The sequence below is a fragment of the Pyrus communis genome, chromosome 12, assembly GCF_041283825.1.
Source record: "Pyrus communis isolate YQ-2024b chromosome 12, ASM4128382v1, whole genome shotgun sequence".
Classification (NCBI taxonomy): domain Eukaryota; kingdom Viridiplantae; phylum Streptophyta; class Magnoliopsida; order Rosales; family Rosaceae; genus Pyrus; species Pyrus communis.
Genome location: NC_142576.1, coordinates 16,358,611 through 16,371,922, shown reverse-complemented (window position 1 = coordinate 16,371,922; position 13,312 = coordinate 16,358,611). Strand labels below are relative to the sequence as shown.

General features: G+C 35.0%; 2 protein-coding genes across 7 annotated transcripts; one reads left to right on the top strand and one right to left on the bottom strand.

Annotated features, from left to right (window-relative positions):
* The first annotated feature begins 1,575 nt into the window (after positions 1 to 1,575).
* On the top strand, positions 1,576 to 8,208 carry LOC137744968 (rhomboid-like protein 20). The gene is made up of 8 exons (XM_068484797.2): positions 1,576 to 1,738; positions 1,849 to 1,949; positions 2,772 to 2,912; positions 4,447 to 4,513; positions 5,313 to 5,464; positions 5,571 to 5,672; positions 6,450 to 6,572; positions 7,720 to 8,208. Exons 1-8 carry the CDS (start codon positions 1,714 to 1,716, stop codon positions 7,885 to 7,887), a joined length of 879 nt encoding a protein of 292 aa, XP_068340898.2. The 5' UTR covers positions 1,576 to 1,713; the 3' UTR covers positions 7,888 to 8,208.
* Positions 8,209 to 8,544: 336 nt separating this feature from the next.
* Positions 8,545 to 12,921, bottom strand: LOC137745936 (putative inactive dual specificity protein phosphatase-like At4g18593). 6 transcript variants are annotated; one of them, XM_068485968.2, is made up of 7 exons: positions 12,787 to 12,921; positions 11,709 to 12,225; positions 11,108 to 11,160; positions 10,801 to 10,865; positions 10,609 to 10,687; positions 9,448 to 9,759; positions 8,545 to 9,093 (listed from the first exon to the last, which is right to left on the bottom strand). In XM_068485968.2, the coding sequence occupies exons 2-7, from the start codon at positions 12,143 to 12,145 to the stop codon at positions 8,939 to 8,941; spliced, it is 1,101 nt and encodes a 366-aa protein (XP_068342069.2). In that variant the 5' UTR covers positions 12,146 to 12,225; positions 12,787 to 12,921; the 3' UTR covers positions 8,545 to 8,938. The 6 variants fall into 6 exon arrangements, with proteins under 6 accessions (XP_068342069.2, XP_088537322.1, XP_088537320.1 ...); XM_088681196.1 differs by having other exon boundaries at positions 10,632 to 10,687; positions 12,787 to 12,858; XM_088681194.1 differs by having other exon boundaries at positions 11,108 to 11,155; positions 12,787 to 12,858.
* Between the last annotated feature and the right edge of the window lie 391 nt (positions 12,922 to 13,312).

The following is a 13,312-nucleotide window of genomic DNA, read 5'->3' as shown; positions in this document are numbered from 1 at the left end:
GCTTGTAATGGTGAAATCAGTATCCCTAGTTCATTTCCCATTGTTTTTGAATCATTCTATTATTCATATTTACTTTCTCTTGCATTTTAAGTTACTTTACTTTTCAAATCAAAATCCAAACTCAATTTGTTAGTTTCATTGTTTAGTTAGGGTTCACATAAAACTAGTAATTTGTAGAGGTCTAATCAATCTCTGTGCTTCAATACCCTTACTTGTGCCATTATACTATCCTTATATTTGCACTTGAAAGGAACACAACAACCATTAATTTAATTTTCTTAACAAATAAAGGTGAATTACTAAATCTACTTTATTTTTAAAAGAAAAATATTTATAAACTTTATCTTAAACATATAATCCAACGTTTAACAATAAATCATAATCCAACATTCAACATATAATCCAACATTTATGCTGCTTCATGTTTTCAGTTTTTTTTCAAAGTTCATTTTTGCTGCTTTACATTTTCAGCTTTTTTTTCATCCAAAACTGTGAAAATAACTTGTTTTTAAGTGTTTACCAAACACTTTTTTTAGCTTAGTTTTTTTTGATACCCATTTTTTTATAAAAGCATTCAGTCTCAAATAGAACGAATTTTGAATTGGGGCATTTTGATATAGATGCCTCAAATTTGAATTTTTTTAATCAAACATCTATAACTTTTAAACTTTTGATCAAACATTCTTCTACTAATTTTTAATTAAAAATTATGATTTTTATTTTATTTAATTAACCAACTAGTTCAGAAAATAATATCACAAATATTTTAAAATCACCACAAACATCCTATCTTATCTTATCATAATTCGTTCAAAATGAATTTTTCTTATTCAAATAATTTGTTGTTTTAAATTCTAAAAACACATAAACATTCTATTAACATACAATTATGAAATATAACATGCACATATATTAAATATAACGTACCAAACAGATATATTAAATATAACATACTAATCATTTGGTACGTTATTGGTACATTATATAAATTTAATTTGGGTACGTATTAGTATTTTGGTACGTTATAAAATATTGTTTTTGGTACGTTATGCAATTCTTTATTTAGTATGTATCAAGTTATTAGTACGTTGTATTATCCTTATTTTGGTACGTACAAAACTTATGGTACGTTATGTATAAGTTGTGTAACCCAAAAAACTACATCTCAATTTTAATTATAAACGACTCTTGTTTTTTTATAATCTATATAAAATGTTGAGTTGGAAATTGGAAAAGCTATATTTCATCCAATTAATCTTGAACCCCAGTAGATATAATTGAATTCTTAAATTGAGGAAGGGATGAGATTCCATAAAAATAACAATAAATTAATAAATATTGTTGAGTGTATTTTTTTTTTACATAGAAATGGATTTAAAAGAATTTATAAAATACTTAAATTAAGAATACACATAGAATATAAAGTTTAATTAAAAGTAAAAACACTTTAATAAAAAGTTGAAAAAGTAATAGATGTTTAATTTAGAAAAATTTAAAATGAGATATCTAATTTTAATTTATCCTTTTGAATTTCAAAGATAAAAGTGATTTTTAAGTTACATGACAAAGTTAGATCAAAATAGAGATCATGTAAAAAATGTCTTTGATTTTTACATAGAAGAATACACAGAGAGGCCTGAGAAATCTTAAAAACACAGATTGCGGTTGTCAACTGTGAAGGTCGTTGTTGCTTCTTCGTGCTTCACTGAGAAGATGAACGGCGGCCCATCTGGTTTCCGTGAGTACATTCTCTTCCCCAGATTTGCCCTCTCTTACATTTCATATCCTTCTACTCTCGATTGTCTTTGTATTGCATGACGCAGAAGCTTTGTCCTTTGTTTATCGCAGACAATGCTCCTGTTACCAGAGCCTTCGTCGTCGCCAGCGGTCTCTTCACCGTCTTCTTCGGGATCCAGGGCCGTTCTAGCAAGCTTGGATTGTCATATCTGGTGCTCTCTTTCTTAACTTTTTAATGCTTTTTTTTTTTATTTTGTATTATTTTTCCATGATTTATTTGTTATTGATGTTAAATATTGACGAATTGCTGCAATTAAGGTGTAATTGCGAATGGGTTTTGTTCCAAAATTGTTTATTTCTGATTTTTTAATTGATTTTGATGTTAAATGTTTTGTTGAATTTGGGTTTTGTTTCCTGCGTAAGTCATCATTCTTCAGCACGTTATGGTCAACATTATTGGTTTTCGGCTCGTAACTGCGTATGCTGTATAGCTCTTCACTTATTCATCACCGGTATTATAGATTTTCGGTCAACTAGATGTTGATTTTGGGTTGAATTGGAGATAGGTTTTTCACTTCGGTTGGAATAGATATACCTCAGACTGGAATTGATTTTTGTGGGGTTAACTGGATTTTCTAATTGCTGCGTGCTTTACTTTCAGTTTCGGTTCACTTGTCAGTCACATTTGGATATTGATTTTCCACTCTTCTGTTGAACTGTCTTGCCCTGCTACTTCTGGATTAGTTTAAAGAGACAGCAGGGATTTGATATTGGCGTTGAACTCTACTGGGATGCTAAGTTACTTCAACTTTCCGTTGAACATAATATCATTGTATCATATTACCAGGTGTCTCGAGTTGAAAATCCACAAAACATTTGGATCGGTAGATGAAACCAAACAACTGTTATTCAGATTGGTTGATTGTGTAGAATGAAATCCCCAATCTCAAATTTTTTAGGTAGTGAAAGGTTCTAGGAACTCTTAAATGTATTGGTAATTCTGATCAAATTATTTGTCTTTTTCTTTTTGTCAGGACATATTCGGGAAGTTTCGCCTTTGGAAGTTAATTGTGTCAATTTTTGCCTTTTCATCCACACCAGAACTGATGTTTGGGCTGTACCTGCTATACTACTTCAGGGTCTTTGAGAGACAAATAGGTTCCAATAAGTACTCGGTGAGTAATCTATTGGCGTAAAATATTCACGACACCTCCTTTGATACTGTATTCAGAGTACCTGTCTCAGATGTTATATCACTGATATCTTGTGCCTAAATAACAGACTAAACTGGTTCCATACTTTGTATTGCAAATCTTTTAGAATTTCACCAGGTTGGATGAGTTATAACATATCAAAAACTATGAAGGGCTTGATTGGATTTTGTGAAGGCACCAGTTTTCTCCAATTTGCATCACATGATAAAATTAGATATAGAGCATAGGCTTGTTAGTGAAATATTATTCTTTTAGAGCGAGGCTTTTTTATGAGGAAAATAGTACTTTATTATAGAGATTAAAATCACAATACGCCTACATGTGGACCAGAGTTCCACCAACAGAACGGTACAAACCTACAAACAAATCCAAAATACACCTCTACACTGTAATACAATGCTAACGAAAAACTATCCTACAGAAGCTCTGCCAACATACTAAAATTACTGAAAATGAAAGATCCCTAAAAGCTGGAGTAAAAGAATCCACAAGGATGCCCACAACCTCACCTTTTGGGTTTTTACCAGAAGTCTCCGCTGCATCCCCTTCCATAGATTTCAAAAAATTCTTCTATTTCTCTCCAACCAAGTTACCCAAAAAATAGCTATCACAGCACAATTTGAACATAGTCTTGCATTCCACCACCAAAAGACAAGTACGTTCACAAAGAATGTTTGTAGGTGACTGGGAATAGCACAGTTAAACCCCTTCCAAACAAATTATTTGATTACCAACCAAATAAAGCCTTTAAGAAACAACAAAAGCCAACGTGCGCATCAAGCCAAGTTCATCACTTTCACTATAATGTGGCTTTTAATTACATACCATGAACCAATGAAAGGAAGGGAGATTCCAAGAATTCAGTTGTGACTTGGCACTTTATATTATACCACAATGGGGATCTGGCCTCCATACTCGACTACAGTTGCTGCACCACATTTTCACCTCTTAGATTCCAATTCTGCCCAACAACATTGTAATATTCTGTCTGGAGGTCATACCACAACCACCATACATCTCATTGCCTTTACTTTCATTGTTACCGCATCAGTCATCATTCATGGTTGCCTAACATCACAGAAATGCAGAAACCTTTAAAACAATTATTCTGTTACAACCCAACCACATTCTTTAGTGAACCAAATATGCCAAGGGTTTGGTGGATGGGAAGTTGGACACATATTTTACCACTAGTTCCAGTGAATGGAGGAGAAAATATGATCTGTTAACTAATATGGAATGGCCTAGATACGTAGTTGTGTGTGGAGGGTTGACTGAGGTGCATTAATAACATGATATATTACAGGCTATTTTATATACCTCAAGTGGGCCTAGATACATAGTTCTATGCGGCTGGTGGTTGTTAATTACTAATGTTGTCTCACTTCCACCATTCAACAATATATCATACAATGCAGAATGCAAACATTGATTTTTGCTTTTTGTCATTTATGTTGATTCCACTGTTAATAATCTGTCTACATTGATTGTGCAGGTTTTCATTTTGTACACTGTAACGGTATCATTACTCTTTGAGATCCTTGCTCTGGCAATCCTTAAAGGTGTGGATTGTTTTTTGCATTCTTTTTATTTGTAAAGTTATGTTTCATAATCATATCTTGCCTTTTGTTTCTTTACTCGTCTCCATGCTGCTGGTCCTTAGTTACCTTGTTTTCTTGCATGCAGTTGTCTATTTGTACAGGACAGTACTTTTAACTATTTTGAAAAATCTCAAGCCTTTTAGAAATCATTAATGAAAAATTGACTATGGCAAAGCTCTATTGAAAAACCTATTTCCTTCTGTAATAGCATAAGAGCAGTTTCTTTTTATGATGTTTGTAGAGGTTTGTATAATCTGATCCATTCTAATGCAAACCTGCCTAGTATTGGGCCGTGGAGATAGCCCTATGCCTTGTTTGTTGCTTTTCCAAACCTCACTTGGTGTTTCTCAATTCCAAATTTGCCAATTCGGAAAACAGGAATCTGTAATGTCTTACGGCATGGTATTTTGGATGAATAGGTAGTTGTCATCTTCCTTTCTACAACAATAGTCAGTGCAACTTTGTATATCATGGCTTCTTGATATGGGTTGTGGCAGCATCAGCGCTTGATGAAATCACAAGCATTTCCAACTGCTGGTTGATTAGCTCACCTGGCCCTTCAAGTTGTGCCAAGTTTCAATTTTACAATGTAGACAACCCATACCAGAGGTTACTTACATTAGTACGGAATTTAAAGAAAACCCTTTGTAGTTGAAATATTATATTGCAGATTGTTTGATTTCCTGGTTAAAGCATTGTTTTGGTTTTTCTGTGTATTACACTGATAAAGTACAGCGTCCAATTCCTTTGTCTTTTGCAGATCCAGCAGTAAACCTAGTGACTTCAGGACCTTATGGTCTTATATTTGCATCTTTCGTACCCTTTTTCTTTGATATTCCAGTTTCAACACGCTTTCGTGTATTTGGTGTTCGCTTCTCGGATAAGTCTTTCATATATCTAGCCGGCCTACAGGTAAAATGTGTGCAATCAAAGTATTCCATCTAACCATAGATGTTGAAGAACTATAGCTGTTTACTTTCCCCAGGCACTAAATTCTAAATGTTGTTCTCTCTTGCAGCTTCTTTTATCATCCTGGAAAAGATCAATCTTACCAGGGATATTTGGAATCATTTGTGGTTCCTTATATCATCTGAATGTCTTCTGTATCCGCAAAGCGAAGGTTATATTTCAATCTGACTTTTGAGGTTCACTTAAAAAGAAAAAAGAAAAGGAAAAATATGCATTCAATCAGACAGTAATTAACATTTTTTTAACGCTCTGAACTCTCTAAGATATAGTTAGATTGGGCCTTGGCAATGGAAAAGTAAAGCCTGGCTTTTGCGAACTGCTATTTAAAATAAATTATTTTCTTGAATTAAGGAGGTTCGATAAATCATGTTCTCAATGGCGCTATTAAACCTTTGATTTTTCAGTGTGAAATATGGCAGCTTTTCAATATTTGGACATAATTCACTCTGGATTTTAATCAGTTACGAATTTCACTAAAATTCAGTGTTTTTATTTTTTTTTTCCTGCAATTCCATTAGTGTATTGCTTTTAGTTGACCAAGTGCATTGTTTACATTTTTATTTATTTAGACTTTTCCATTCTTTTACAAGGAACGGTGGATTTATGTCCACATGTGTCTCTGTGCATGTACATGCATCACTTATGTGTCTGTCTGTATGCATGCATGTATTTATGGGATATGATTCGATCTCGGATTCTGCTGAGTTACTTTTTAGTTAAAAGAAATTCAATTAAGACTGCCTGCTGAGTTACGCATTCTGCGGGATATGAATTTGGTCGTGCATGTACTTAGCCTTCTTATTTCTCACTTACATTTACAAACGTCAACACTTCAATATTATCAGGTCAATAGAGTTGCTTATTTTGCATTTAAGACTTTCTTAATTAATTCAATTCATTGTTATGCATGTCTTCTCTCTTTTTACAGTTCCCAGAATTCGTTGCTTCTTTTCTTTCACGGCTTTCTTGGCCATCAATGGGGACTCCGCCAGCAGCACCATCTAGAAATGTTGTGGGAAATGCACCACCATTCACAGCTCGGCAAGTAGAGGCAAGCATTCTTCTGTTTTCAATATTGTAGATACACGTTAGATGGGCAGTTAATCTCTATTTGCTGTTTAACTAAACAAAAGTCTATTTTCCTTGAAAGACGAAGGCTCACTAATCAAAACATTACTTTATGGGAACAACATTTGCTAAAGGTGGCACCACAATGCAGGACTAAGGCTGATCAAAATAGAATGCAGGTTTAGTCAAACTGGGATAGGGACCAGAATGTTTCGCATGAGTGAGTGAGATTAGAGTTCTTGAGTACCTTTTTTAGCTTCGCATATATCTCTGTTTGATCTTGTCCGTTGTTTCCGTTTGATTTATTCAAGGCCAGAATAAAGAGGGGTGTTTGAGAAGCTAAAAAAAGAGTGAAAATCACCTACCTATATGAAACTTAGAGGTAGGGCAGTTTTTATGGACCCTATTATATGGAATGTTGTGCAAGGCACGTGTTTAAGATGGCCTAGCGGTCGTAAGATATAATTAGGGATGAAAAGGTTCGCTCTTGGTGAGTGGCACTAATTAAAGAGATGTTGAGATGACTCATTTGCGATGGTTCCAGTTTTGTACTACTCTTTTAAGTGCAGAAGCCCATTTTTACATCTCACACGCCCCTCTCAATTTTTGGCCGTCAGATCAAATGAATTGAAGAAGATCAATGGCCAAACATTAATATGGGTGTGGGATGTAAAGATGGGTTTGTGAATAGGCATCATGGAAAGTATGAATGACAAAAAGAAAAGAAATAACATTACGACCCTCAAGTAATTTGAAAATATGATATATGTAGACACTAACGTGATGTTTATTTCGTCCTGGCTCAAATCAAGGATGAGTCGTTTTTGGTAAAATTAATTTTGGATACTGAGGCTAAGTTTTCTTTGTTCAAATATGTTCCTTTTGTTTTCTAAGATAGAACATAAATAGGCGGAATGAAACTGGGGGCAGATTTAAATGAGACGCATGTCATTTGGTGTTGGAAAATATTGGTGCGCAAATAAGTTTTAGATATTGAAATGAACATGGAGGAGTGCTTGTATGTATTACTGAAGCTAGGCTTTTACTTATGCTGCACAAGTTATTGGATATATAAGCTTTTTGGGTGTAGTTCTGTTTTGATGTCGTATAATTTTCTCGTTTGGTTTCAGAGAAACATTCCCTCTTCCATGCCGTCTGCAACGGAGCCAATGGAGGACTCCATTGCTACTCTGGTTTCTATGGGCTTTGATAGGAACTCTGCTAGACAGGCACTAGTGCGGGCTAGAAATGACATCACTGTAGCAACAAACATCCTCCTAGAAGCACAGGTCCACTAATTCCGTAATTATAGTTTTGGGTGGAAATTCCACCCTTGAGGATGAAAAATTCATCCATATTTCAGGGTGGCAAACAAATTTACCGAGGACGGGAATTGATGCGCCTTCAGAAGGATGTCTGTTTTATTTATTTGCTCATTTTTGTTTTATCTTGTAGCTATTGCGCTTGTAATATGTATTAATTATTATAGTGTTTACGCAAGAGTAGGAGGATATAGAATTTGTCTGATTCATATTGGAAGCATGCACATTGTTTTAAAAAGAAAACTGGAGATGTACAGTTGCAGTTAAATTACATGGAACTCCGTTTTGAGGATGCTATTTTGTGTATTGTTTCTCTTTCCAATTCTCTCGATCTCAAAATTTTGTTTTTAAAATTGAAGAAGAGAGGAAGAGAGTGAAAGCGAACGTGGGAGTGGAGATTGAGGTTTTATTTTTTATTTTTTATTTTTATAGAAATGATAAAAGCGTTTGAAGGCGAGATTAAAAAAAAAAAAAACAATTTTGTTTTGTGAAATTACGGTACTCTACATTGAGAGATGTGGATGACGTCCATTGTGAAATTACGGTACTCTACATTGTGAAGTTACGGTCCTCTGGTTAGAATTTTATTTTCTTTCAAATCGAATTGACACGATTTATGACGTCCATCTTCTCTTTGATACAAACTATAATTATATTGAGAGAAGGGGATGACCTCAAGTGTTCTTTGGTCTTAACAATTTTATACATATACAGAAACAAATCATGCCAAATATACCTCCATGACAACATTTTCAGTCACCTAACTGAGCTTGTGTAGGAAAGAACGAAAAACAAAACCCGAATCTCCAAAATCTTATATAATACACAGATCAACACTGCGTTTTTTTCTTGCTGCGGCTGCTCAATTTCAACCTCAGTACAACTCAAAGACTCCTTTTCCTGTGTGGATAGCTGATTTTCTCGGAAATTTTATACCATGTTAAATGGCATTCTGGCACTTCTAAAGTTGTAAATGTTCCTTGGAAAGGTAGGTACTGGACCCTTTCTGCTGCTTTTCTTCGACAGATTAGATGGTGCTGACGTCAACTCGGCTTTTGTGGAGCTGGAAGGCAGGGGTGATCCAGCTTCCGCAACTGCATTGGGTGCCTGCCCAATTGAAGTAACCCAAACGAGCTTCGCAATGCACACAGGACAACTTTCCCTCCATTGCACCCTCTTCGACTGTGTAATGAGAGAACCAAGAATAAGCGAAATCACACTAAACAAGAAGATGCCAACAGCAATTAAATAAAAAAATTAATTCACAATTAATTAAATCTTAAGCTATAATTTGATTAATACAATATCAGAGTCAAACAAGTGTAACATTTATGGCATTAGGTCATAATAATCAAATTAATGAAACCAGGTAATCCTCTTCAACGACAGAGATCTACTGCTTGCTTAATTAACTATTATGGCCATGTAGAAGGTAGGTCATACAGTTATAAAAATGGCAGGTCATACAGTTATAAAAATGGCACGATCCAATTCTACATTCAAATTAATCAAATGACTATAGAGGTGTAAGTTTACCAGCCGTCATCCACTTTAGAGGCTCAACAAAAATGGATGAACATTCAGAATCAGAATCCTCATACTTGTTGTATGAGTTGCTACTTTTTCGCTTGCGCCAGCCGAAGGATTGCTCTCCCTCACCTGGAATGTGATCCACAACATTGTCCCGCAATGCAACAACTCTTCGGCATTTCTTGCAGCGGAAAGCTGGTGTAACAGTTTTTCCTTCATTCGAAGCTGCTTCCATTCCAGAGGCAACTTCACCAGCCACCCCAGGATCTGCTCCAAATTTAGAACTGTCTATTCTATCCCCACGATGATAAGATTCACCTGAAAGGAAGGAACAAATTTTCAATTATAGCAGCAAAACAGAAATTCACATTGGCCAATAAATTTGAAAACACCACCTAAAATAACATCTCCTATGCCGAGACAAACAATGCAAATAGTAAACGAACATAAAGAAAACTGCCTTGCTATTCCTTCCCAAGGTGTCATCGCTGTTCCACTAAACATTTCTCTTCTTCTGTTAATAGTTTAGGTGGTAGATGAGGGTACAAGACATTTTCAGTTAGAGATCATGGGTACAGTAGCAGCATTTTGGAAGTTTTTACGCTAGTATTCAAAAATACATCCTGAACTTCCAGTATTTATCATCTGAAAAAACTTGATCCACTTCACTCTGGAATTTTTCTTTTAACCTATGACCGATAAAGCTTAATATGATTCATTATTTAAAAATACATCCTGAACTTCCAGTTTTTATCATTTGAAAAAACTTGATCCACTTCTCTCTGAAATTTTTTCTTTAAACGTATGACGGATAAAGCTTAAATTTGGATTAATTACCCACCCCATGGTGAATGCTCCTTAGTATCTTTCTAACAATAAATTTTTATGAGTTTAACATAACACTCGAGAAAAGCCATAATACGACAATGCTTGTAAGTTACAGCGCAAGAATTATAGCCTAGTCACTATTTCACATGGGACTCGTTAAAATTTAAAATATGAAACAATAATGTATCAATCAATATCCCTTCATAAGACAGATGATGTGGGACATAAGAAAAAAGAGGGGGAGGAGAAGAAGGGGGGAGGGGGAGGGGGATCAGTAAGCCCTATTTATTGGATAGACCATTAAGAGAAGGCAACGTAAAGAACAAGAAAATAGTGTACCCAATACTTTCAGGCGAAAAGACCTGTATATGGGGCTGGCACAATCAACCTTGAAGCCCATTTCCTCGTACATTTTGAGCTGCGACAGGATCAAATAGAAGAGTAAAATTCATTACGGGCCAATTGCAAATGAGCATAGCAGAAAGTGATGTTATCTAGTATAAAATGTGTTATAAGACAGCCTTGCATCACCTGATCAAGAAAACCGTCATTGGGGCAAACAAACTCACAGCTTTGTCTCAGGGATTTTAGTGCATCTGTAGGAATGCATAAGAGGGAAGAAAGGGGTTAAGACTGTAGCAGTTAAGCATCAGTAACCTGACTCTACCTTTTGCCCAATTCAATTGCTTAGAAATTTTTATATACTTTTAAAGTAATATATGCTTGTCAAAACTATTTTTATCACCAACAGAGAACTATTTGGATTTCAAAAAACACAACAGTTGCAAATGGTTACGTGTCAAGACAAAGAATACTTAAAGCCATGGTTTGTTCACACCTTCTTGTGATAGATTTTCTGTTCTCATCAGATATGCTGTAATGATAGCTGCACTGCAACGGACACATGCAAAGAAGTTGTAAACCGTATGAATTTGAGAATTCAGAAAACTTGAAAAGCTAATAGAATATGGGCTTTTTTTAACAAATTTCAGATATATGTTAGCAGAATTTTGCACAGCTCTAATTGTTAACTTCTCTAATAAAAATTGCATGTTGAAGAAAAAGAAAACGCAAAAAAGAAGTCCCAACACGCAAAAAATAGAATTAAAAGATACATGGTAAAAGCAGGGTAGACTTATTAGTTTCTTTAAAAAAAATATTCACATGGTGTTTCAGCCTCATGAAGGGTTTAAAGATAATTGATCGTCCGCATTCAACAATTGCGGATTTGCTATAAGAAATGGATTTGCATAACCTTCAGTAAGAGGAAAAATATCTTTAAACAAAACCTTGTTCTTCGTAGAATGAAGCTGAATGAATACCAACATAGAGCTAACTGCGACTAAGTTCAAATCTGGTAATCAAGCTGATTGAAAGTATTAACCAGAACCAGTATAAAAGTAAACACAAAAACGACAAAGGGTCAAAATAACACGTACCTTCTAGACACACCAGCAAAGCAATGGACCAAAACAGACCCCTCTTTTCTACTCCTATCGATAAAATCAAAACACACGTCCAAATAATCCAACAAATCTTCATTCTCCGTATCTTTCAGTGGAACCCCCATCCTCACCAGCTTCAAATCCTTGCCTGCATATTCCAACAAATACAGAAGCTTATCGGACACCAAACAACCCTTTTTCCTGTCACCGGAATCATCCTCAGAAGCTGAGGCACCACCAGACCCGCCAGCATAGACCTTCTTGATTTCCTTTGTGGGAATTGTTAGACCCTTCCATTCAGAGAAAAATGATATTGACGCTGAACTAAGAACCGATAGAATATGCGTGATCTCTGTGCTACCATTTTGGAGAATCTCTGCTGCATCACTGATGTTGCCAATGTATAGATTTTCACGAACCCGGTACGGCATGACCACTGACAAATAATGGAATTCTCCTTAACCCAAGTTCCCCCTTTCTCTACACTATTCGGCAGATTTCTGTTCGGTTACTGAAATGATGAAGGAGAAGAAAACTCATCAAATTATAAATTAAGAAATCTAACTTCATATTAGATTAGTTTTCCAGTTAATAACATCCTCACACAATGTTGTGGGAATGGGATCGTCGTAGTGAATTCTGATTTTTTAAACACAGAAACAATTATTCAAAAATTTCGACTTTCTCGGCAGCCAAACAGATAATATCAAATTATAAATTAAGAATCTAACTTAATCTTATATTAGTTTTCCAGTTAATAACATCCTCACATAATGTTGTGGGAATGGGATGGGATCGTCTTAACGAATTTTGATTTTTTAAACACGAAAACAATAATTAAAAAATTTCAACTTTCTAGGCATCTCCTAAAATTTTCTCGGCAGCCAAACAGATAATATAAGTTAAGTAGTCGCAGTAAACTACTTTGCGACCCAAATGAAAAACCAAAAAAATCCCAATATTCAATGGGGAACTTCAAACAATCTGAATATAGAAAAGTAAATAAAATCCAAATAAAATTTAAATACTGAGAAAATAAATAAAAAAAATAAATTAGAGAGATATTTGGAACCTTAAAATTGGGATTACTCCGGCGAGCGAGGGAAGGTTCCTTCTCTTATCAGCAGCAGCTTCGGCGCGTTCCAATTTTCCTAGTCAGTCCCGGTTTATATAGGAAGTGTTTCGTACGTGCGACTAACTGATGTGCCCTCTCGGTGAAAGATTCTGCACGTGCCAGTTTTGTGTACGTGGAAAGACCAGTACCGATGGATAATTGATTTGCGTTCCGTGCATTTTGGCTGATGAACATTGGTTGGCGGAACTCTTGGAACCGTTTTACTGGAGGCTTTTCCTGACCCGAAAAGAATGATAATCCCTATTGAAATTAAAGAATATTATGCGTGCAACAAATTTTTCAAGGAACTGATTTCGGAACGTCATATTTTTTTTTTCTTTTCTAATCGTTAGATTAAATGAAGGAAAAAAATTAATAGATAAAAACTCTTAAATTCTCTAACTTGACCTCAGCTCGTCTATGATGTGAAATATTATAACATTCAAATTAAAATCCTATAATTGTAGTAGTATATGAAAGTAGG

Excerpts from the sequence above, each read along its gene's own strand:
- LOC137744968 (XM_068484797.2), top strand. The coding sequence starts at position 1,714 with ATGAACGGCGGCCCATCTGGTTTCC. Across the intron at positions 2,913-4,446 it reads TAGGTTCCAATAAGTACTCG|GTTTTCATTTTGTACACTGT; the intron begins GTGAGTAATCTA and ends TTGATTGTGCAG. Across the intron at positions 4,514-5,312 it reads TGCTCTGGCAATCCTTAAAG|ATCCAGCAGTAAACCTAGTG; the intron begins GTGTGGATTGTT and ends TGTCTTTTGCAG.
- LOC137745936 (XM_068485968.2), bottom strand. The coding sequence starts at position 12,145 with ATGCCGTACCGGGTTCGTGAAAATCTATACATTGGCAACATCAGTGAT. Across the intron at positions 10,866-11,107 it reads AGAAAATCTATCACAAGAAG|ATGCACTAAAATCCCTGAGA; the intron begins GTGTGAACAAAC and ends GCATTCCTACAG. Across the intron at positions 9,094-9,447 it reads TCTAAAGTGGATGACGGCTG|TCGAAGAGGGTGCAATGGAG; the intron begins GTAAACTTACAC and ends CTCATTACACAG.